This window comes from Podarcis filfolensis (assembly GCF_964270895.1).
Source record: "Podarcis filfolensis genome assembly, chromosome: 4".
NCBI lineage: Eukaryota > Metazoa > Chordata > Lepidosauria > Squamata > Lacertidae > Podarcis > Podarcis filfolensis.
In genome coordinates, this window is record NC_139607.1 from 38,783,207 (window position 1) to 38,807,530 (window position 24,324).

General features: G+C 41.2%; 2 protein-coding genes across 2 annotated transcripts in view; both read left to right on the forward strand.

The window, feature by feature from the left end:
- EGFL6 (EGF like domain multiple 6) overlaps window positions 1–20,043 on the forward strand; it is a 48,622-nt gene extending 28,579 nt beyond the window's left edge. The window contains exons 7-14 of the mRNA XM_083611848.1: window positions 1,050–1,169; window positions 3,244–3,378; window positions 4,662–4,784; window positions 8,308–8,652; window positions 14,152–14,223; window positions 16,165–16,251; window positions 16,928–17,196; window positions 19,155–20,043. Coding sequence (XP_083467974.1) covers window positions 1,050–1,169; window positions 3,244–3,378; window positions 4,662–4,784; window positions 8,308–8,652; window positions 14,152–14,223; window positions 16,165–16,251; window positions 16,928–17,196; window positions 19,155–19,265 — 1,262 coding nt within the window. The 3' untranslated portion in view covers window positions 19,266–20,043. The remainder of the gene's footprint in view (window positions 1–1,049; window positions 1,170–3,243; window positions 3,379–4,661; window positions 4,785–8,307; window positions 8,653–14,151; window positions 14,224–16,164; window positions 16,252–16,927; window positions 17,197–19,154) is intronic.
- The window catches only part of OFD1 (OFD1 centriole and centriolar satellite protein), a 321,339-nt gene that overhangs the window by 233,833 nt on the left and 63,182 nt on the right, over window positions 1–24,324 (forward strand). The gene's annotated exons all lie outside the window — the stretch shown is intronic.

Below are 24,324 nucleotides of genomic sequence, written 5' to 3' on the forward strand. Positions count from 1 at the left end.
GATCATTTTCTCTGAAGGCAATGTTGAAACTGCCCAAAGAGATAAATAAATGAAAATGTACAATTTACTTGTTTGGAAGTATTAGCAGTAAAAAGGAGAAAGATTCTAGTGGTTTTGTTGCCCTTTTATAAGGGCTAACTCTTTTTCTTGCGGCTGGCAGGTTGAAAAGCAAAATATAAATACCCAGAAGCAATTCTTCCTTATGAGTTGCCAGGTGTGGTTTCCGAGCTACAGAACAGTTTAGAGTAGAAGGGGGAAAAGCAGGCAGCTAAGTTGTCACGGAAGCCTTGCAGATGATATCCAGATAAACCTATTTAATGGCTGTAATATAAAAAGGGAAGATGCACATACGTAACTGGAACCTTTTAGTGCAATCATACCCACCCCTCATATTGGTGGCTAGTGTGTACGTTAGGATGGTATGAAGGTTTGTCTCTGCCAATGGTGTGAAAGTTTGTCTCTGCCATAGGTTGTTTTTTAAGAAAACAGCAATGATGCTGGAATGCTTGGGTAAAATTTAAACAAGATCAGCATTAGGCAAGCTTACCAAGAAAAGGCCTTTTTACATTACAGGTGCCACAACTGAAAAGGCCCTCTCACCAGTCACCAGCTGCCTAAGCTCAGGTGCCTAACCTGGGACATACGATGAAGAACTTAAGGTTCATGCAGTCTCATGTGGTAGACATGGTCCTTCAGGCATGCAGGTCCCAACCAATTTAGAGCTCCACAGATAGCTAGTATTACGTTGAACTATGTCCTGTGAAATGGAACAGCAACCCATTTAGCTGTTTTTAAAACTGGCGGTATGGTTTTGCCACAGTGGTTCCCACTGCCAAAGAGACAAACCACTTTTTAAATCAGAGGCTTGTATCTATTTGGCAGTAGGAATAGCAGTAGCCAAATAGCTCATGTTCCTCCTTCTTCTTCTTTGCATGCCGGTGCATTAATGCTATTAGGGAAGAGATTTTAAGATCATTATCATCTGTTAATGAAACAAATCCTCTTAGGCAGTTTTACCTATGGCTTTGTCAAGTAACATGTTTTTCAAGATTCCAGGAGCTGCGCCATGGTGAATTGTCAATATGGCTGTGAAGAAGTGAAAGATGACGTGCGATGCTTGTGTCCATCGAGCGGACTTCAGTTAGCATCAAATGGAAAAACATGCATAGGTACATCAGCATCCATTTATGCTCTTGCTGTCATTAGTACAACCATTCCAAGAATCCGGCCTGTGCTTGCTGAACACTATAGAATGGCTATACTTTTAGAGCAAGAGCGAGTAAACTTTTTGGCTTGGTGCGGCAGGTCCTTATCTGTCCCCACTCCTGCAGGTGAGCTTTGAGGCAGCACCATCTGACTTTCACACAAACAAATCGTGATGAATAAACAGGTGGTCTGGAACTGCCTGCAGAGTTTGGTGGGTTTTTGAAAGTCCCTAAAAACAAGTTTTTCTTCATGTTTTTAGACATCTGATATATCCACTCTCCAACTGCAGCTATGTGAGAAGCCCTGGGAGAAATGGTTTGGAGGTTTTATTCTTTTGGAAAGGGGATACTTCCTCGTCCCACTGGGCTCTAGGGATCTTTTAGAACCTAGGTGAATCTTGACAAGCACAGGAAATGAACTCTTAGCTGTGATTACAGTCATTCATAACCTTTCAAGCAGCCTATTCATTAAACACATCAAACTGGAAGCATATCTCTGCAAAAGCCTGCTACTTTTGTCATGGATTTCATGACATGAGAGTATTTTTAGGCACTATAGAATGAACCCTTATGGATTCTTGGCTCAGCTGTTAAACAAGAAACATGCCACAGAAGGAAACACTGCTCCTCTTCTCCCAAATTTGTCTGTATAAATGGGATTATTACTGCCCCTGCCATCCTCCCATTGTTTAATTAATGTTTATTTGAGGCTTTTGTCCACAGCATAAAATCAGGAAACACAGTTGAAATCTAACAGCCAAGTTCCTCATGCACTCATGTTAGCTGTTTATGTTTGCATTTTCTTTATTTATAAAATACTTCATTATACTTGGAGCAAGAAAAATAATCCTATCTGGTTGGGAGTTGATGATTCCAAATTAAGGACTGCACTTTAAAAATAATTATAGACATCTGAGGATTGTAACTTTCTGTTGTATATTGCAATCATTTATCCATAATGCATGTATTTATAGAAGGCAGGAATTCTAGCCAGGCATCCATGTGAACAGAGTGTAAATTCCTTTGTACTTTTTTGTGCCCATTCAAGCACTGATACAAGCTGTTTCTGTCTTGAGACGAGGAGAAGAGGGTAGTTCTTTCAAGCCTGGAAAGGAAGAGGGATGAGAGTAAAATAGAAGGGGGGAAGGACTTGTCAGGGTCCCAAACACTTCTGTTCTGAGAAACTTGAATGAAGCATAGGATAGGAATTTAATACATAACCTAAATTTACTAGGGACTAGAAAGCTTTGAACATTTGCTGCATAAATCAATGAGATCAATGAATTTTGCTGAGAGTTCAGCTCCTGTAATAAAATAGGCATGCACCTGTTGGATATTTATTTATTATATGTATATCCCACCTTTCTTTGATGGAACTGAAGGAGGCATACAGTGGGGTTCCCAAGTACGGGCCGAACTTGCTTAGCTTCAACAAAGTTGCTATGCTATTGCGTGCCTTCAGATCATAGCCTGGGTATTAGAACAGTGGACATGTGTTTTTCTTGGTATGTGATGTTGTGTCAGCTCTGAGACTTAACTACTAATTGACTTTCCAGAAATCAATCCTAACCAGCTGGCCTGGTAATGCCTAACATTATTTACACAGCCTAAGAAAGAGGTTCAGAGATCTTAGGCAATAATTTAGGGTTGTTGCTGACTTCCATCTAAGACAGAATTTGGAACAAAAAATGGGTCTTGGGGACAGGTAAGGATTTGTTGAAATCATCATGCTTACACTGGTGTCTAGCTATGTATGGCTTAGAGTGGCATGCATACAGGTGGAGCATCAGGGGACATATTATGGATGGCAACTAATCAGAAGGACTAGGTGGATTTCATCAGAAATTGGTAGGCTTTACCTGGGATAAGCAAAAGTCAAGCTGGATTCCAGAGATGGATTTTGCATCTCTCTAGTATGGGACATATCATTTCAGCATTAGTCATTTTATTCACAAATGTGACTGTTAAGGGTTTGTTTAACCACCTTTATCCTGATACCTTTTCCTTGACCTTATCAGATTTCATTTTAATATCTTAGATATTAATGAGTGCTCCAGTGGGAAAGCTGTTTGCTCTTTTAACCGCAGATGTGTCAACACATTTGGAAGTTACTATTGCAAGTGTCAAATTGGATACGAGCTGAAATATGTGAGTGGCCGATATGACTGTGTAGGTAAGAATTAGATTCTAGTTTTCCTCTCGTGTGTGTACACATGCACATATATGCACATATTTTCCTTTTCTCATAAACTTGGCTGCTTTTGGTGTATTTTTGAACTGTAGTATAAATTTTGCTTGTGCTTGTATAAACTAATGCCCTGGAAACCACTTTTGGACCACTTTTGGAACTTTATTGTGTCTCTACTACCTAGTGGCAAATAAATTAAAATAAACACCTCTCTTTATATATTCTCTTTCTAAACTGATAAGTGGAACCTATAACATAATATTACAGTGTATCCTCTCTCCTGAAAAGAGCACTCTCCTTCAGAGTCTTCACCACTCTTTCCCCCCAAGCAGAACATTCCATTCCCTGATTCCTGCACCCAGTATTCCAGTTTTATTTTTCAACTATCACTCCACATTGAGAGGCTACTCAGTAAAGTGCACCCTCGTGGCACTTTGGGGTGTGTTGGCTACTTAGGTTTGGTTTTTTAAAATTGTTGTACGTCTGCAAACCTTGGGAATTCCTCCAACCTCATATCTCTTGTTTCTCATTGGCCCTGTTTTGGCTACAAACTTGGTGATACTCACCACCTGAAGGAATGATAGAGCATTTCTTTGTAGTGTAGCTTAGAATGTCAAAGGAGAGACTAACATCAATGAACGATCAAGTCTAGGGAATCTAAACATTTGTTTGCCCTGTGGATGTGACCTTAATTTCTAATGAAAAATAGTTTCCAATTCTGTTTTGATGCCATGTGGATGACTGCATACAAGACTTAACATCTGTACATGCATTTGTCCTGGCAGACAACACTTTATGCTTTGTAATTATTTTTGTTTTAAAAAAAATCAATAAAGTTTGTAATTATTTTTTTAAAAAAAGTTTGTTTAGGATTTCTCTGCCCACTGCCTACTAGTTTTCGACCAAATGCTTATCCCTGTTAATGGTCTAGCGCCAGTCCCCAGAGTGATGTAAACCAGAGAAAGACAATAAATGGGCAGTTTGTTCAAATAGAGTTTTTGAATTAATACTCATTTATTGTTAAGATCCCCTCCTTCTTTATATTCATTGACAAATGCAGTCTTTAACCATAGCACTTACAAAGAGGCTTGCCAACATTTTCTTCTGATACGGTTCCCGTGCTTGTATGACAGGCAGGAATTAAACAGATGCAGCTTTTCTCAGGATGAAAATAATGTTTAATTTGTTTTAAATCTCTGACTTCTCTCTGTCTTCAATTACTTGTTTTCTCCTGCCTGCTCCGCCACCCCCCCCCCCAATTCCTCTAGATATAAATGAATGTACTACAACTATACCTAAGTGTAACTTCCATGCAGAGTGCCTCAATACACAGGGATCCTTCAAGTGCAAATGTAAACCAGGCTACAGAGGCAATGGATATGAATGCTCTGGTAAGTGCAAGAGAAGCGTCATTGATTTATTCTAACACCTTTCTCAAATGGTGGGAAGTTGGGACATTTTCAGAATGTACTATGTCTTTTTGTTTCCTATAAGATCCTGTGAACTGCTGACTGCTATCAGGAATCTAGTCAAGGGGCATCATTAAATTTCTCTTTTATGTTCTTTTCTTTTCTGACAGTTGGTCTAGAAATTTAATAAACAAATAACCAGAAATCCTGGTAAAGTGGGGAATTTGAGGTTGGGGCAGGAGGTAGAGATACTTGATACTCTGTCGAAGGTGAACATGACCACAATCTTCATGTAGTTGCATAGGCTCAACTTATTTTATATTTGTTGCTTTGTTTTGTTGTTCTGGCTTTAGGAAATCAGGGGGGCATGACCCATAAGTGCATTTCTTTCTTTTGTATTTACTGTGAAATAAGAACAAGCCTTGCACTTTCACCATGGAAATGTGTCTTCAGTTCTTGTTAACTTTCCTAGTACAGGCCAGCCCAAGACATTTCACCACCTGAGGTGAACCACAAAATGCCCCCTTCCTCACTAGGAAAGAAGGTGTGAGTGAAGAGCTACATAATGCACAAGGGGGGCGGGTCCATAGGAATCTGTTGTGGATCCTGCTACCTGATGCAGTTGCCTTACCTCGCCTTAGCGTGAGCTGGCACTGATCTTAGTAAATACTTCAGGGGGGATCCTAATTCCCATCTGTGGGTGGAAGGCCTGAGTAGTGTCACACCTGAAGTTCTGCCACTCACATTGGCCAGGGCGGAAGGTGATAGGGTGGTTTTATCCCATGTTGCTGTGCCGTCTCCAGTCTGGTGCAGCGTAGAGACCCATATTGGGCCCATATTTATCACAAAACAAATATTCAAATGTCATAAGTAGTGCTTTTGGTTTCATTGAATACTGTATACTAAGCACCAATTTAACGATGCACACTGTGGAAATTTAATCCCACCTAAAGGGGGATTACAATTACAGTGCGAATATTAGCTCTTTCCACCTCATTTGACATACCTTTCCATAGTGCAGTCTAGACATGGCTTGCGTGATTGCCTGAGGAACAAACATTTTTACCGTGTCAAACTGATTTACCCTGTTAGAACCCAAGGTGAAAAAAAGCTGATTTGGTGGGGGTGGGGTGAGGACCGTGAACATATTGAACATTGGTTTCAGCCTATGAACTGTGGCATCTTCAGTGTTGTCTGGGTCTGGCTGAGGAATCTGACATGAGTGGACTTGCAGGGATTGGATGTGCTAGATGAGTGCATCCAATCCCCCAAACTGAGCACCATGTCATGCCCCCTTGATTTCCCAAAGCCAGAACAACTTTGCTGCGCAGTAAGAATATTTCATTACTTATAGAAAGACTTCAAAGCAAGAAGTGCAAGCAGATGTTCTGGTTTGCTGGGCAGTCATTCTGTCTCGAAAACCTCAGCAGACTCTTTATTAAAACGCTAGGGGTTTGCCTTTCTTATTGCTGAGAGGAAATTTGTAGGGAATTGGGGGTTTCCAGTCAATTTTTCCTTGCTGTACCCTGAATAAAGATTTCAGTGAACCATGTCGGTTTAATTTCACAGTGTACATCTTTTAACAAAACTCTGAGATGGAGGCATCTGGGCAAAACTAACCAGGAAATATTGTTCATAGGAAAGATTGAAACTGCAGTGCTGTTTCTAACTTTGCAGTTTCTAACTTGTTAAAAGACTGGCACTAAAGCCTCATAAGACTGAATGCTGTTATAATATGTGCCAACGAAACAGAACAGCCTTCTTTTGTTTCTGTCCTGGTTGATTGGGAGGAAATTATCTAACCAAGTATGTTAGACAAATATTCTCAATGTTATCTCTCTTTAGTAATACATATGGAGTATGATATAGGTTTGTAGCAGGTTATCTCCCCATACTACTGCTACTTTTGTTGTTTAGTCGTTTAGTCGTGTCCGACTCTGTGACCCCATGGACCAGAGCACGCCAGGCACTCCTGTCTTCCACTGCCTCCCGCAGTTTGGTCAAACGCATGCTGGTAGCTTCGAGAACACTGTCCAACCATCTTGTCCTCTGTCATCCCCTTCTCCTTGTGCCCTCAATCTTTCCCAACTGCTACTATTTAAACCCAAATGAGCCTATGTGAAATTTCACATTTTTCTATTTTATTCCCATGAATTACAATTATGGTGAAATCATATTTTTCCCTGAACAGATGGGTCACAGACATTAATCATGAGCGGAAAGGACATGTCTTGCTGTGCAGAAACTATCTGGCTTCTTCTCTAAACACACAAAGTTAAAAATATGACATAAGGTCAAATCTGTCAGCCGCTGGAATAACTATATATTTGTCTTTTCAGCTTCATTTAATGGTCTTTCCCTGTTTTGTCAACATAGATGCTTAAGTCACAAAGCATTGCTTTTCTCACTAGCTTGGATGTCATTCTAGTACAAAGAACTTCATTGCAAGATCTTGGGGATTCAGGCCAGTGTGAATGTTATCCAAAGCCATATAGACTCAGAGCTAATTCTCATCTTAACCTCTTAATGAATCAAATCTGTCCTGGTGGAATGCCTTCTGGATGCTATTACAGGCAAAGGTAGCTAGTAGGGATGGTTGAGGAATTCACTGCTTGTAAATTCTGATATGTACTGGCCTGATTTGCACCTCTTTAACTGATGTGCAGATTGGAACGTTGCTTTCCAACAGGTTTCATGCAACAGTTCTTATCCCAAAAAACATAAAAATGTATCTAGAAGTACGTGTATCAACATAAAATGTGTTTAGAAATGCATGTTTTGTTTTATTTATTTTTAATGCCAGTTTCCCTGCAGATTTTTAAACTGCACGGGTTACAGTGGAAACACGACAGAATGGACCTAAAGAGTGGACAAATGCAAAAATGATATGGACCAGAAATAAGACTGATCCACACACCCGTAGTAGCTGAGGATTGTTCCCAAAGCTTACTTTTTCCTCTGGGAGGCATAATTGGAAGCAGCTATCTGTAGCTATTCCCATTTATCCACATGGACTGTGGTCCTTGCTTTCTCGTGACAATTGGCAGGTTCCTGATAGGGAAGAGCAACTGCTGGGAGTACTCCGCAGAATTTGTTATTTTCCTTTGTGACTGATTTGAGCTCTATGGTGCTTGACACCTGGCTGACCACAATACATGCTGATGAATTGTGTTTGACTTGCTGCTGACAGGTTATTCTGGCCCAGTGGTCAGATACAAAACTAAGAAATAGTCACTTACCTTTTTAATAGGATTGACAAAGAAAACATTCACTGCTGCCCAGGCCTTCTACTCTGTATACCCTTGGCTCTACATAGAGACATCTTTACAGATAATATACATTGCTTTGAATTTATTGTACTTCAAATACATTTTCAACATTGCCAACTGGTGTTTCATCATGTTGAGAAGCACTAATATTCTGCAGAAACCTAAGACCCTTAAAGTGTAAGCTAAGTCAAGCATATTTTGTGTTTTCTTGGTTCTCTACCCCATCCCCTGCCCAGTTATTCATGAAAACTATGTGAAAGACATTCCCAGAATCTCTGGAGTTGCCAAAGAGAAACTCAAGAAGCTGCTTGTGCACAAAAACAGCGTGAAAAAGCATGGAGACATAAAAAATGTGATCCCAGAACCGCCTGTGACCCCAGCTTCTAAAGTTCACGTAAGGCCGTTAGACTACGAAGACGGTGTGCACACAGAAGGTGCCTATGGCGAACAGGGGGAAAGTACTGAAGATGTCAGAAGAGAAGGGAAAATAGAAGAGGCAGAGGAAGTTGAGAAAGGAGGAGAAAGGGAAGACCTTGAAAACCAAACTGGTCATGAGAAGAAACTTCGAGGAGATGTATTTTGTAAGTTTCACCTTTAATTCCCCCCACACCCCAATGTCTAAGATGATGTTGAATTTTGAGAAGCATTTATTACCTTCTGTGGTGGGATGAGGGTTTTTTTTTCTTTTCTTGTTTTATCAACAAAACCCAATTTCTACTCCACCATTTAATGCTACCATTTAATAGCAATTACACCGTTTAACCCCTTAACTTACCAAGAACCCTGATAACCGTGGGATATAGGAGTGAAACAAAGCCATTCCAACTCATTCAACTGAGTTGTTGTGTGCTGACACAGAATTCCACTCACACAATGAGACTCTCCACCTCTCTACCCTCATATGCCTCTCTGCGCCCCCTAAATCTTCTCTGGAGGATTGGGGGGGAACCTAGAACAGGGTATGGGGCTTGCAGGGGAGGAGATGAGGGAAAGGTCCCATTGTTGTGAGCAGATCTCATTCCCCCCCACATACCCCACTTAGTGCTATGTTGAATTTCAGCCATAGTTGCTATAGTTGACAAATACATTCATGTGTTTATTACAATATTATATAGCTTATTTATTACAAGATTATATAGTGCACATGTTCATGTGGTTACTGTGCTATAGTGCTGTTTCTTTAAATTGGTATACGTTTTGTTACTTAAATCTGGTTTATTTCACACTACTAAACCAAGATAGCTTTGAGGAGCCTTATCAAAAGAATCTTGCCTGATTGCCCTTGCCCACTATAACTGAGGACTTTTGTTAAAGCCCCTGTTTCAACCTTTACGGACCTATTAAATGCAGGTATATTTTTTCCTGTCCTATCCTAGAGTCTTCCACTGGCTCTCCTACAAGACACCAGCACCTAGCATTCCAAACTTCCTCTCACTTCTTCTTCCTCAGCACTGTAGACCAGAGGTTATACAGCCTCTACAAACGGAATGAGGCATGCATGCAGTGTGCATCTAAGCCCTCAGTGCAAACATATGGATACCAGTCTGTCCTGCTACCCCCACTCATGCATGCAGTAGATCAGGAAGAGAAACCAGGTTTGCAAGACCTGAATTGGCTATGCAAACTACATATTTGGCTTCCACATGTAAACTTGGGGCTGTCCTTGAAAGAAAGATGTGTGTATCTTTTCTCAAAACACTTCCTTTGCTTCTAGTTTAGTTGGAAAGCACTAAATCAGTGGCCATGACAATCTGTCATGCAAACCCACCCTTATTTCACTTAAATCCTCAGGATTTCAAGTTGCCCTTTTATTCATATGTGTGTGGTGGTTTTTTTTTTAAGTGAACCTTGTTTGGCATAGAATCAGCTGTTTCGTTTTTGTGATGCACAAACTGTTTTTCTTTCTGTCTATACTAATTATATTTCTTTTGCTTGAAAACATCCAAATGCCCACATCACTATAACAAAACACAATCTGGATAAATGAGATTGTTTGAATCGCGGCCTTTAAAATCCTTTTAGTGTTGGTGCTTTAGAGCATAGTTAGCTTAAACAAATAAGGAAACAGTTTACAATACATGCCTTCGCTGTTTTCAAATATTTGTTGATTGGCTTTGCATGTTGATTGGACCAGGATAAACTCAGGGGGACTTATGATCCTCATTTATCAAAACTAGGCAGACAATAAGATATTTAATGATTTCTCAGCGATTGCAATATGTTTCTTTGTTGACATATACCAAGCAGGGAAGGGGGATCAAGAACATTTATTTTTGCTCGGTTCTCCTCCAACAGCATGTCATAGAGTGGCCCTTTTGGATAATGCTATGGTTTGCAGTACATGCAAAAGCATCAGGTTCATATGCTTCTGCTCCTCATCTTCGTCCTCCTCTGGTATGGCCATGAAGAGAAGATCAGAAGCTTTCTCTTCCACTTTTAAAGTAACTGACAGTCCCTTGTATTCAAATGTGGGAAACCTGCTTAGTTTAAACTAGCTTTCCACAACCTGATACCCTCTAGATCAGTGTTTCTTAAACTTGGGTCTCCAACTATTTTTGGACTACAACTCCCATCATCCCGAACTAACAGGGTAGTAGTCTGGGATGATGGGAACTGTAGTCCAAAAACAGCTGGAGACCCAAGTTTGGAAAACACTGCTAGATGTTTTAGAATACTGTTCAGCTCCTGTTGGCCAGGCTATTCTGGCTGAAGCTGATGGGAGCTGTAATCCAAAAAATCTGGAAGACATCAGGTTGAAGAAGGCTTGTCTAAATTGGCATATGATTCTGGCCTGCTCAGTAAAAATCAGCCAGAGTCCCCCAAACTCTGATTAGATTAGATGAGTCATGACTGCACCAAAAGATAAAGGTGAAGGATACTTATGAATCCAAAGCTTGAGCACCTAATGTTAAGCCATAGTTTAGAGTCACATCTGAACCAGGCTAGTCTCCTCATGGTTTTGTGACATAAGAAGGAGCTGAATTTTGGTGAAGCTGTGAGGAGAATTTTGGAAGTTTTTACTTTTGTTTTAGATTAACCACACCTTGTGGTTCATTTTAACTATAGTTTGTAGAAAGCTGCTTCAACCCTGGTTTGAGAATCTGGATTGTTTAGGGATGAAAAAACACACCAGGGGAGGGAATGGGAGGCGAAACCAAGGCTTATTCTCATAATGCTAAACCATAGTTTAGTGTTATGCCTGAAAACAGGCATTGTGTGTCCATAACGCTCCTAGCAGCTGCCAGAAACATGTGGCAGGTACTTGAGTTGGCGCCGCACAACTCAAAGCTAAGAACTGAAACACATATTATGGTTGCCACAAGGAAGCTGCCTAAAATGATCTCAGAGCCAATTATCCCCGCCGAAAAGAAAGAAAGAAAGAAAGAAAGAAAGAAAGAAAGAAAGAAAGAGAAAAGGTTTCCTCCCACCCAGTACAGTGGTACCTCGGGTTACATACACTTCAGGTTACATACACTTCAGGTTACATACGCTTCAGGTTACAGACTCCGCTAACCCAGAAATATTACCTCAGGTTAAGAACTTTGCTTCAGGATGAGAACAGAAATTGTGCTCTGGCAGCATGGCAGGAGCAGGAGGCCCCATTAGCTAAAGTGGTGCTTCAGGTTAAGAACAGTTTCAGGTTAAGAACGGATGTCCGGAATGAATTAAGTACTTAACCCGAGGTACCACTGTATTTTAAATTTAGGCCCAGCAAAGAAAATGGAGCTCTGCTATGACAAGTGAAGACACATTATAAGATTTCTTCCTTACATGACTCAAATTAACCTTTTGAACGAATGAATGCTCCTTGCAGAATTCGTACATTTATTGCAACTCCAATCTGTCGTCTGGGACAGCTTTCTTACCATAAATTGGCAGTGTTCAGTCCTATGTCTCTCTCTTAAAAAAAAACAACGACTAATACAGAACATAGTAGGCTAGAGCATAGTAGGCTCCCATTATCACTGAATTATGGTATTTCCGTAAGTAAAACTTGCACCAAAAACCAGCTTTGTACAGTTGTAGTGGATGCATGAGGTTTGATCAAATGCATTTTTAATGGTGTGGGTGAGATCTGGGTGGGGGGTGGGGTGTTCTGTAATGACTCACTGCTCTGGTTATTGTATGCTAAAATACTGCTTTATCGTTCTTATATCATATTCCATTGAAGTGTCTAATTTATATTTATTTACCTGCTGAAGTGCCAGAGAGTGTTACAAAGTAATTTGACCAAAGCTCTTCCAGATGGTGCCCTAAAGATTTATTCTGTGCTGTGTTTGTCATCCCAATCTCGTGGTTCCTCAGATGTTTGGCCAAAATGACCTCCTCTTTAGTTGATGCCAAGAACGTACAGAAATCAGGCAGCAGGAAGCACTTGAATGGAGCACAAATCACCATCCGTGGTGATTAATAACAACTACTGGGATCACTGACACAGTTGATCTGAACTTTCCTGTTTCAGGAGTAATTTCTGGCTTCACCTTCAGATATGTCCTACATGCAAATCCTTCATTAGCACTGCCACTAGGCCTTGATACTCACAGGCCTCCAGGCTTAAGGCAGCAACTTTTGGCACAAGCAAAGACTCAAATATGCTCACTGATATATATTTTCTTTTGCCTTCAATAGTGCCCCCCATGTCATATCTTTGAGTTTCAAACTGAGCATCAAAAACAGCTTGTGGGGAGATGTTGCAGAGAGAAGGGAATGTTTGCTGTTTGAGAATAATTAATCCAAACATGCCAAGTTGTGCAGTTCTCTGGATTATATCCATAGTTTCTAAGGAACCTTTTTGGCTGAAATGCTGCATAAACAAGTCTTGAATCCCAGTAACATTAATAGGATTTAAGCAACCTAACTGTTATGCTTTAGATGGAACACCAAACTGTGGTTTTGTGTTATGCATACAACAAACTTTGGTATCATACCTTCTCCATATTCACCTTAAGTGCTGGAGTTTCTTAATTTATTTTTGGATTCGAGGCATGGTTTGTATTACATTTGAACCCAACAAGCTATGCCTTCCTCAAACCATAGTTTGTCTGTACTCTAGAACCACAAACTGTGGTTGGTGATCCTGGCTTGCAAGCAGTCTTAAGTTTTGACCAAACCATAGTTTGTCCAATTCAGATGAAAAAGCAAGCTATGCTTTGCTGAGAATCCAGAAATAAGAAAATTGCTGTTAATGAGGAGGAAGCATGCAAACCCCCAGGCTCAAACCTGCTCATGCAAAAAAAAAGAAAAAAGAAAAACTATGGTTTGGCATTATGTCTGAACCAAGTCTACATTCAGGGTTGCAGTTGTACCTATGTCCACAATCAAGATTGTTCTACAGTTGTTCAGAAACTACAGTTGGGCATTCCAGCAAATTGAGGTATAAAATATCGCCAACAAGCAATTTTCCCTTCACTTAAAAGCATTCTGTAATTCAGAAGGAATAATTAATTCTGACTGGCGGTGTTTCAGTTATCTCTCCCCCACCCCCACCATGTGAAGTGAACTTAGTATCTCATAGTTAAGTCGCTTTCCATTTTAGTAATAGCTCTTTCTCTTACCTCATACAGGTATATGAAATAAACACTTTTTTTAGAGGCTTACACATTTGATATACTTCCTTCTAATTCAAGTAACAGAAGTCTAGCTTTTAGGAGTAAGTGTAAGGTTGTCCTGGATCCTGTATTGGAAATACCTTTTGAGTTATAACTCCTTACAAATATTGCTTTGCCAACACACAGTATTTTGCCCTGTCCCACAAAATGCATGATGCACAAAAACCTGATTATTGCATAAAAGAATGAACATGTTTTGGTGATGCATTTGAATTTGAGCTCCTTCAGCTCTGCAGCATTTCATCTAATAAGGGATATTATCTGGAGATAGCTTAGCCATATGTTAGTTTTGGATGCATAATTTTTTAAAAAATTGTCATGTAAACATAACGGGTAAGTATATGTGCCATATAATTTGTTACATTGTGAAAGCTTGGTGGTATGTGATGTACAAATATTTCAGTTAATTCATATTTGTATTAACTGATTGTGTTTTTTTTGGTACTAACAATATATGTTTCAATCATTCAGCTAAAGAAGCTGCTGCGTTTGGGCCTCTCCCAGCACAAAGGAAACTTCCAGTACAAAGAGCAGAGCTGCAAGGTGGGCAGATTTTAAAAGGATTACTTTTGTTTTCATCTAGTGGTGGTGTCATCATGGGATCCTTCGTTGGGTGAACTTTAGGACATTAAAAATGATAATAAACAGCCTTTTTTGACAGACAGAATCCAACACTGCAATCCTAACTATGTCTACTCAGAAGTAAGTACTATTGAATTCAGTTGGGCTCACTCTCAGGTAAGTGGCTTCAGAACTGCAGCCTTAGATTAGTTAAGTACTTGTAAGATCTTCTATGGGTCTCTTTATAAAACCTCATATTTTTACAGGCCTGCATTCAAGCCTGTCCCTCCATCAGTCAAACTCATAGTATCTGTTACCTCCCATAAATCTTCCTGTGCTTCTATCTGGACATCCTTCTACTTGTGTGTGTGGTTCCAATTTCTCATGTGTACCATATCCCATTTAACTTAATTGATTCTGACTGTGCTGGTTTCAGCCTGACTGCAGTTTATCAAGAAATACAGTGGTACCTCGGGTTACATACGCTTCAGGTTACATATGCTTCAGGTTACAGACTCCGCTAACCCAGAAATAGTGCTTCAGGTTAAGAACTTTGCTTCAGGATGAGAACAGAAATCGTGCTCCGGCGGCGCAGCAGCAGCGGGAGGCCCCATTAGCTAAAGTGGTGCTTCAGGTTAAGAACAGTTTCAGGTTAAGTACGGACCTCCGGAACAAATTAAGTACTTAACCCGAGGTACCACTGTATTACTGAAATGTGAGATGAGGTACACTGATACACCAAGATGCTTATCCAGAGCTTATCTAGGCAGCATCACCTTCTACTGGGTTCCACTTCACCTGGAAATAGGGCAAAAAGATACAACAAGAGATTGGTACAACTAGCACTCTTTGCCGATCCTAGTTTTCAGTTCAGAGTAGCAGCGATGAGCATAGACAACTGTTGCGTTCGCAAAGTAAAGGAAGGATTGGACCCTGATTAAAAATCAAGACACGAGGCTTTGACCAGCAAGGCTCTCGGAGAAAAGTGCGTAAACCACACCCCTCACCAGGCCATTTTATTAGCAAAAGAATCTTTTACACAGTGCTCGTAAGAACCAATCATATTTCCTCTGAGCATTTCATCAAACCCCACGTGGGGGGAAAGTTACACTACAACATTAATTAGCATGCATATATTTTGGGGTAAATAACTTGAGGACTACAAAGGGGTGCATCTGGCAACCCCAGAGGTGAGAAATAAACATGATAAGAAGGATGGCCAGAAAGACCAGATCACTACCACCTTCATGTGAGATCTGTTTCCTGGCTCCAAGATTAACATTTTAAGATTTTATATATAAGAAAACTACATCAAAGTAACTTGCCTACTATCTTTATGGCACAGGATGCCTGCCTGGCGAAGCAACTGCTGTGTACGCTGTGTACGTGACGTGAGGAGAGAGAAATGGGCAGTAGGGTCAAAAGGCCCAGAGATGCAGAGGTGTAGATTGATCAAAAATCATATCAAAATAGTTTAAACCCAGTCAACGCACTGCTTTCATTCCTGACACAGATGGCTTACTCTATATTTGTTATAATTCCTCATAGCAATCCCACCTGATCACTACATCTCTGGATATTTGCACTCCTACAGACAACTGCATCATGTCTGCGTTATTTGCAAATATTGGAACACACACTGCTAGCAACGTGTGAACTAGTCAGACAGTTCTATGTCTGAAAGCAATATATTCAGTGCAATATATTATCCTGGCTAAGTGGGAATAGTTTGTACATGAACAGCTCCAATGCAGCTGAGTGAATAAATATATATAGCTTATCTTAGGGGAGAAGGACTGAAAGGGAAGAGAGTTTTGCCTTGCTTTACAGCATTTTTAAAATGCTTCATCCACTATGTGTAATACAACACCTTGTATTTCCTTTCTATGAATACCTCATCTCTATTTCTGGACCTCACCTAAGTGGACTGCAGCTTTGGGCAAGGGTCTTGTGCCTGGCAGCAAGATATAAATGATGACTTTGACTGGAATCCTGCAGATCATGATAATGGTAATACTCCTAGATATGCAATGCCTCCCCCATCCCGTGGCCTCGCTTGGCTTCCTCTGTGTGTCCCCTCTTAGTTAAGAGGTGGAGTTTGATCACTAGAGAAAACCCAGGAAATGTGCTTGATCATTGGTCAGTTCAGAAAATAGACCATGGTATATTGGACCAAGATCAAGAGTTTTCCTTGCATGCTCAAATGCAGCGTTTTCCCCAGGGGTTTGTTGCTCATTATGACCAAACCAGGAAACTGTGGTTTAATCTCTGGCTATAAACCATGGTTTGATCCTGGTTAGATATCTTATAGACAGACATTAAACAACAGTTTCCAGATGTAATGAGAAATTGGTTTATAACAAACCCCAGAGGGTTTGTATTACAGATGGGGAGAGGGAAGGAGAGAGTACATGAACATATTTGTTATCAGTGCAACAAATCATGAATTTCTAGACCCAGAAAGTCACTTGTGATTCAGACCAATGTATGTCTTTGGTTTCATCTGCTGCCTGATCAATTTTATCTGGAGATGTCAGGATTTGAACCTGAGACCTTCTGCATGCAAAGCATAAGCAATATCACTGAACTATAGTCCTCCCCCTGTGGTAAATAACCAAAATATTTAAGATGAAACAAAAGTAACGTTCCGTTTCTCACTTTCTAAACCCCAAATATCTCTCTCTAGGTGATGGATATTACATGATGGTGCCGGGGTTCGTGGGTCACAAGAAGGATGTTGGTCGTTTGAAACTTCTTCTCACTGATCTTGAGCCAAAAAGCACATATTGTCTGATTTTTAGTTACCGACTTGCAGGAGAAAGAGTAGGGAAACTACATGTGATCCTAGGCAGCAGCGGCAGCAGCAGTCCTTCCTGGTCACAGAGTGTGGGAGATGATGAACAGTGGAGGACTGGACAAATGGAAGTCCACACAGGGGCTGAAACAACGATGAATGTAAGTTAAAGATTAAAAACCACCTGCAATGACCAGTGTAACTAGTTGCAGTTTGCTCTAACTGCTGGCAAGTTGTAATTATGGCTATATGGTACCTCTGGTTAAGAACGTAAGAAGTGCCTTGGATCAGACCAAAGCCCAGTATACCTGAAGGAGCGTCTCCAGCCCCACCATTCAGCCTGGACACTGAGGTCCAGCACCGAGGGTCTTCTGGTGGTTCCCTCACTGCAAGAAGTGAAGTTAGAAGGAACCAGGCAGAGAGCCTTTTCAGTGGCACCCTCCCTGTGGAAGGTCCTCCCATCAGATGTCAAGGAGATAAAGAACTACACTTTTGGAAAGACACCTGAAGGCAGCCCTGTATTGGGAAGTTTTTAATGTTTGACATTTGATCACGTTTTTATATTTTGCAAGGGAAACCCAACTAGATTGGGTGGGGTATAAATAATGAAACTTCCGCTATTTACCCCAAGCAACTAGTACTCAGTGGCATATTGTTATTGTTGTTAGTTCAGCATCTTTTTCTCACAATGGCAAACCAGGTGCCTGTGGGAAGCTCATAAGCACCACATGATCGAAACACCACTCTTCCCCACATATTCTCCCCAGCAACTGGCATTCAGAGACAGGCCACCTCTGATCATAGCTGTCAACTTTTCCCTTTTCTTACGATGAATCCTATTTGGAATAAGGGAATTTCCCTTTAAAAAAGGGAAACGTTGACAGCTATGCCTCTGATGCTGGAGGGTAGTATGCAGCCATCATGGCTAAGTAGTCACTGATAGCATTGTTCTCTGTGATTTGTCTAAGACCCATCCATGTTGGTGGTGTAATGAACTCCACTGTTTTAACTATGCAGTGTGTCAAGCGGTACTTCCTTTAGCCTGCCCTGAAATATTCCAACGTTCAGCTTCACTGGATGAAGCTGGGTTCTAGTATTAAAGGACGCAGAAAGGTCCAGAGACAATATGCCACTGAGTATTAGTTGCTTGGGGGAAATAGCTGAAGAGTCCTGTTGCCCTTCAAGACCTCCTTGTGGGTTTGTTGGAGACATCTAGTTTGCTGCTGTGGGAAGAACAATGCTGGACTAAATGGATCTGTTGGTCTGATCCAGCAAAAGGTGGTTCCTACGTTCTTATCCTGTGGACCTGATTGTAGCATGATGGTCTCAAGGCTTCAGGGATAAATGTCTTACTGCAAATTCTGTGTGTGTGTGTGTGTGTGTGTGTGTGTATAAAATCTCAGATTCTAATGCATTTGGGGACTGGAGTATTAGCATCAGAGGCCATTGGAAGGTGAGGAGGCTGGAAACATTTGCTGGGCCTGTTACCTTATTTCTCTTGCCCATATCTCCACTAACGACAGGGCCGATTAAATACATCTGGACAAAGGAGAAAGAGTATGGCATGCTGTGCAATGATGGAATAGCAAAATGGCAGAATTGGGCTTTGTGAAATGGTATGGGAATGTTTTGGTTTTAGTTTTTAGTTTTAGCTTTTAAAATAGGGTGAGGCATTAAAGTGACAAATACATTCCACTAATTTTTAGCTCAACAAAAGGGGTTTCGGTATAAAGAAATATAAAGCAAAAACATACTAAGCAAAAAATTCCTTGACAATGCCATTAAGAAGTTAAGGTTGAATCAATGATCATGCATAAGAACAGAAGACAAATTTGCATTGCAGCATACTAAAGGACGTGAGCAGAATTTGAATACGGTATTTATTTGTATTGGCTTTGTAAAACTGAATTTTATATCTTTAGATCTTATTTTGAAAATCTTCTTAATCCACAGAGAAGCATAAGATGTCTCATTATTTCAGTGAATTTTTTGATATGGTGGTAATAATAATAATAATGTGCATGTAGCACAGTTCAGTTTTCTAACTTAAGAGCATCTAGTACGTCTTGATAATTTGCACTTCTTCTGTTAATAATGTTTTCCCCACTCATTTTTTTAGATCGCTTTTGAGGCAGAACGTGGGAAAGGTAAAACTGGAGAAATTGGAGTGGACAATGTTACACTGTTTTCTGGTCTGTGCCCTGAAGACCATTTGACATTGGATATCTGAGCTTACTATTTTAAATACTATTGTATTATTTGTTGTACTGGTCCAGAATTTTGTATCGTTGTGAGCTAGATAAAGTGCAAATCTGGAAACCAAACTTCAATGCAGACAGATAAACCGACAGGTAAAAAAAATGTCTCCAGTTAGATACTACATTTGTATATAAAATATACTAAACTTTGGTTTATGTGTAGCTCTACTGTATTATATCATTTGTGGTCAGGGTCTTATATAATGTGAAAATATTTTGCCTAGATTTCCTGCAAAAAAAAAGTGTTTAACATATAATTTCTTTGAAAGAAAATGCCTATTGTCGTATATTCCCCAAGTTCTCCTGCAGGAATGTAAAACAGGATCTTCAAAAGGATATGTCATTTCTTGTAACACTTAGGACTCCTACAGTTTGCTACAGCTCTGTGGGTACCCTGGTGTATGCCTGGTGGTTGCTGCAGTAAATAAGTAAAGCATTAAAGAGAGATACATGTCTCCAAAGACACATGGATGTGTTGGCCAGACAGTTACCTGATGAGTATCTGCCCACCACACTTTAAATGTTAACTGACGCAAACACCAATAATATTTGTCTGGACTCTGGAATCATTTTTCTGCCTAAATATTGCAACTGTTTGAATTTATTTTTTCCCTAAAATAAAAAGTCAGCTTCTCTACTTCCCTTGTAAATCCAACTACAGCTATTTTAAAAGATGCTTTTTTAATAAAAATGCCAGTGGATTTGGCGGGGCAAGTGTTTTTATAAATAAATGAAACTATAACATACTGATTTTGGTGAAACTTTTCTTTATGGGGAAACTCAGCCAGATGGGTGGGGTATAAATAATTTATTATTTTTGTTATTAGGTAAAAGTGATGTCACAAGCACATAAGGCCACAAATCATTCCTAAAGTAATCCAAGCAATGGTTGTTGGGTTGCTGGCCAACCCAGTCAGATGGGTGAGGTACAAATAATAAAATTAGTGTTTATTATTATGTTGTAATTGACAGTGCTGGGCACCCATGGAGCACAGTGGCAAGTTAAAGCAGACAGGGACTATATGCATTCATATAGGTCATTTCCCCCTTTCGTAGCCAACAATGTTGGGTCACAAAAACATAATTCTCAATTCCTGCTTTTGCATGAACACCTGGGAGAAGAGTTCTGATGTGTAAAACCTTTCTTATTTCTTTCATTATGGAAGACAGTGCTGTGCACATATTCTTGTGACTCCCCCAAACATGAAAGTGAACTGGTTGGGCCATGCTTGCTAGGGCTTTGTAAGCGGATCAGTGTGGTTTTGTAGCTTCATGGGGGGAAAATATGAAGGTCACAATAATACAGGGAAATAAATATGCTTGAAGCCATTGAAATCAACCTTTCGCTGGTATCTGAAAAACAATGTGTTGGTTCTCTCCGCCTTGTATATATTTATTCATCATTAAGTTGATCATATTTATCCATGATTGCTGAGGAGAAAATATATAATTAATGTCAAAATCGACAAATTGCACTGATTTACCCCCACGGTATTTTCCTCTCCACTGAAGACATATAAATGGTTTTGTGTGGGTTTTTAAAAAAATTGCTAGCATTATCTAGGAATTATTAATTTTCATATGTGTGGATGGTTACCAAAATAAGCAAAAAGGAATAATGTTGAATGATGTGTATGAGTTACACATATTGCTCTTGGAACTTATCCAATTATATTTTATAAATAACTAGATTCGTTTTGAAAGTGTAATAGCACATCTGGAGACAGATTTGAGCTGAAAAAGGAAAACATTTCCTAAAGATGTCTAAGCGATACAAAGTGATAATTAGAAACTTGAAAAATTCAGTCAGTTCATGAGAAAACATTTACTTTATGTGTGTCTTTGTAAACTATGTATGCTGATCAGCTTTTAATTAGAATTCGACTGATATTGTGCAAAGGAGTGTAAATGTACAAGCTTTTCTGGAAAAGCAAAAGCAGCTATTTTCCCTTTGTTAATACAAGAACATAAGAATCAGACTAAATGCCCATCTAGACCAGCATTCTGTTCTCACAAGATGCCATAAGAAGTCCAGAAGCAGGACATGAGCACAACAGCACATGATGCTCAACAACTGGTATGCAGAGACATCCTGATACTGGAGGTAATTCAATAGCAATCATTCCTAGTTAACCATTGATAGCTTATCTTCCATGAATTTGTCTAACCCCTTTTAGGTAAAGGTAAAGGTACCCCTGCCCGTACGGGCCAGTTGTGTCCGACTCTAGGTTTGCGTGCTCATCTCGCTCTAGAGGCCGTGAGCCGGCGCCGTCCGAGGACACCTCCGGGTCACATGGCCAGCGTGACGAAGCTGCTCTGGCGAGCCAGCACCAGCGCAGCACACGGAAACGCCGTTTACCTTCCCGCTATAAAGCGGTACCTATTTATCTAATTGCACTTAAGAGTGCTTTCGAACTGCTAGGTGGGCAGGAGCTGGGACCGAATGACGGGAGCTGACCCCGCCGCGGGGATTCGAACCGCCGACCATACGATCGGCAAGTCCTAGGCACTGAGGTTTTACCCACAGCGCCACCCACGTCCCGCCTAACCCCTTTTAAACCCAACCAAATTGGTGGAGAAGATGGAAGGAAATATTGATTTGTCTGTTGCATACCATCATGCAGTTTGTATAGTGCTTGTATCTATGGTTGCCAGCTGCCCCTACTCCAGGACACATGGGCTTCTCCTGTTGTTCCAGTGACTTCTCCAGGGTGCCTGGCAGCTGGCCCACTATCCACCTGTGTCATCACCTTCTCTGGGCGATGGGCACCTGATATCCTGCTGCTCCAACTGAGGCAACTCCAGCTGGCCTTTCCAACACTGGAAAACTGCTCGGTGAACTGGTGACAGAGATCAGAAGGATGGAGAGAGATGGCTTGTGGGAGGCATATGTGGAATTAAAATGTACTTTGTCAACCTGCACGGGGTGGGAGAAGAGAAGGCTGGCAAGTGGCGAGATGAGCAGATGCAGGGAGGTAGAAAGAAGACACTATGAAACCAGCAGAAGAAAGCCAAACAGTAAGAGGCTGGAAGGGGATAACTATTTGAAACTCCCCACTCATCCTTTTAAGTTGTGGATCAGAAGAGTCACATGCCCGTTTTTTGTTCCTTAGTTACTCCTATGTCCCAGATGGGGTCCTTTATTTTTATTGCTCTGTCTCAGCTGGTACCCACCAATGTAACAGGAAACTATGGTCAAGTCGCCAGTGGTAACTCACCTGAGGCTCCACAGTGTTGCACCCTCACTATAATATGCAAAAATGTTTCTGCGTTTGGATTGATGTCCATGGGCACATGCTGAACTATGGTTAAAAACGGCATGTTCTCCATAATATTGCAAGCAAATGGGTTTAGATTCAAAAGAGAGCCTAAGATGATGGCAATAAATTTTTGGACTCAGTGATTTATTTTCTTCTCCGCTGTGACACAAACAGATTCCGCTAGTGTCTGCCTGATTTGGGAAATGGGTAATTCTGCAAAAAAAACTATTCCCTCCCTGTGTCTTCTTCCAGGGAAGGATAAAATGACACAAATATTGGTCAACTGAGAGCTGAGCCAACATGCTCCAGTCATATGAAGCCCCTGAGGCAGCATCCTCAATGGGTGCTTCCTGCCATGCCCCCACCTCTGCCAAAGAAGCCGTGCCCTATAGGTGCTGATTTCCTGCAAGACCTTTCAAGATCTCATCAAAGTCTTGCAAGATGTCAAGGAGAGCAGAAGATCTCACAAGATTTGGGTGAGATCTCGCAAGCTCTTTCAGGAAATTGGCACCAATGCCAGCACTGCAGTGCTGGTACAGGTGCAGTGCCACTGGCAGCTGGCACTGTGGTGGCGAGTGCCCTACTGGTGGTGTGGCAAGAGCAGGGTGGCACTTCCTGTTTTGCGTCAAGTGGCAAAATGGAATATACCACCACTGAACTCAGTGTTCCAGAATTTACAGTTGTCAGTTCTGAGGGAAGGCAGGCAAGGACCAACAGCCCAGGTGGGGCTTGCTAGCTCAGGGAGGAGGTGTGTGATGCCTTAGCTGGAGTAGGCTCAGGACAGCTGAGCATCACATGCCTTGTTAAGCCCAGATGGTATAGCAGGCCTCCTCCGTCCTGGCCAGGCCTGCCTCATGCACTGAAGTGGCATGAAGTAGCAGCCTTATGCAGAAGAAACCCCCGAGGCAACACCCTCATGGGCACCTCCTGCCACACCCCCACCTCTGCTAGAGAAGCGGTGCCAGTATACATGTGCACATGTAAACAAATACCCATGTACACTTGGAAGTAAGCACAATTGAGTTAAATGGAGTTTACACCCGGGGTGTAGTAGGGATGTGGGTGGCGCTGTGGTTTAAACCACTGAGCCTCTTGGGCTTGCCAATCAGAAGGTCGGCGGTTCGAATCCCCGCGACTGGGTGAGCTCCTGTTGCTCTGTCCTAGCTTCTGCCAACTTAGCAGTTCGAAAGCACGTCAAAGTGCAAGTAGATAAATAGGTACCGCTCCGGCGGGAAGGTAAAGGGTGTTTCCGTGCACTGCTCTGGTTTTGCCAGAAGCAGCTTAGTCATGCTGGCCACATGACCCAGAAAAACTATCTGCGGACAAACGCCGGCTCCCTTGGCCTGTAAAGCGAGATGAGCGCCGCAACCCCAGAGTTGTCTGTGACAGGACTTAACTGTCCTTTACCTTTACCTTTAAGATGGTATAGTATTGCATCCTAGCTGTATGTCAGACTAAGCCACCCAGAGTGGCTGGGGAAGCCCAGCCAGATGGGCGGGATAAAAATAATAAAATTATCATCATCATCATCCCCATTCCATTCTGGTACATTTGAAGCCACTTTGCTTGGTGCATAGGTGAAAAGAATATTTTGATATTGTAATATACAATACAGCAATGCATGCAGATGTACAACCCGTGGGAATCCTCTGCTTCCCCTGCAAATTACCAGTGCCTTTAGCAAAAACATCTAAAAGTTTTACTTATTTTAGTGCAGCTTCCAGCTGTTCTAAATGTTGGACTATACAACACCAGCAGAGGGCAGTAGATA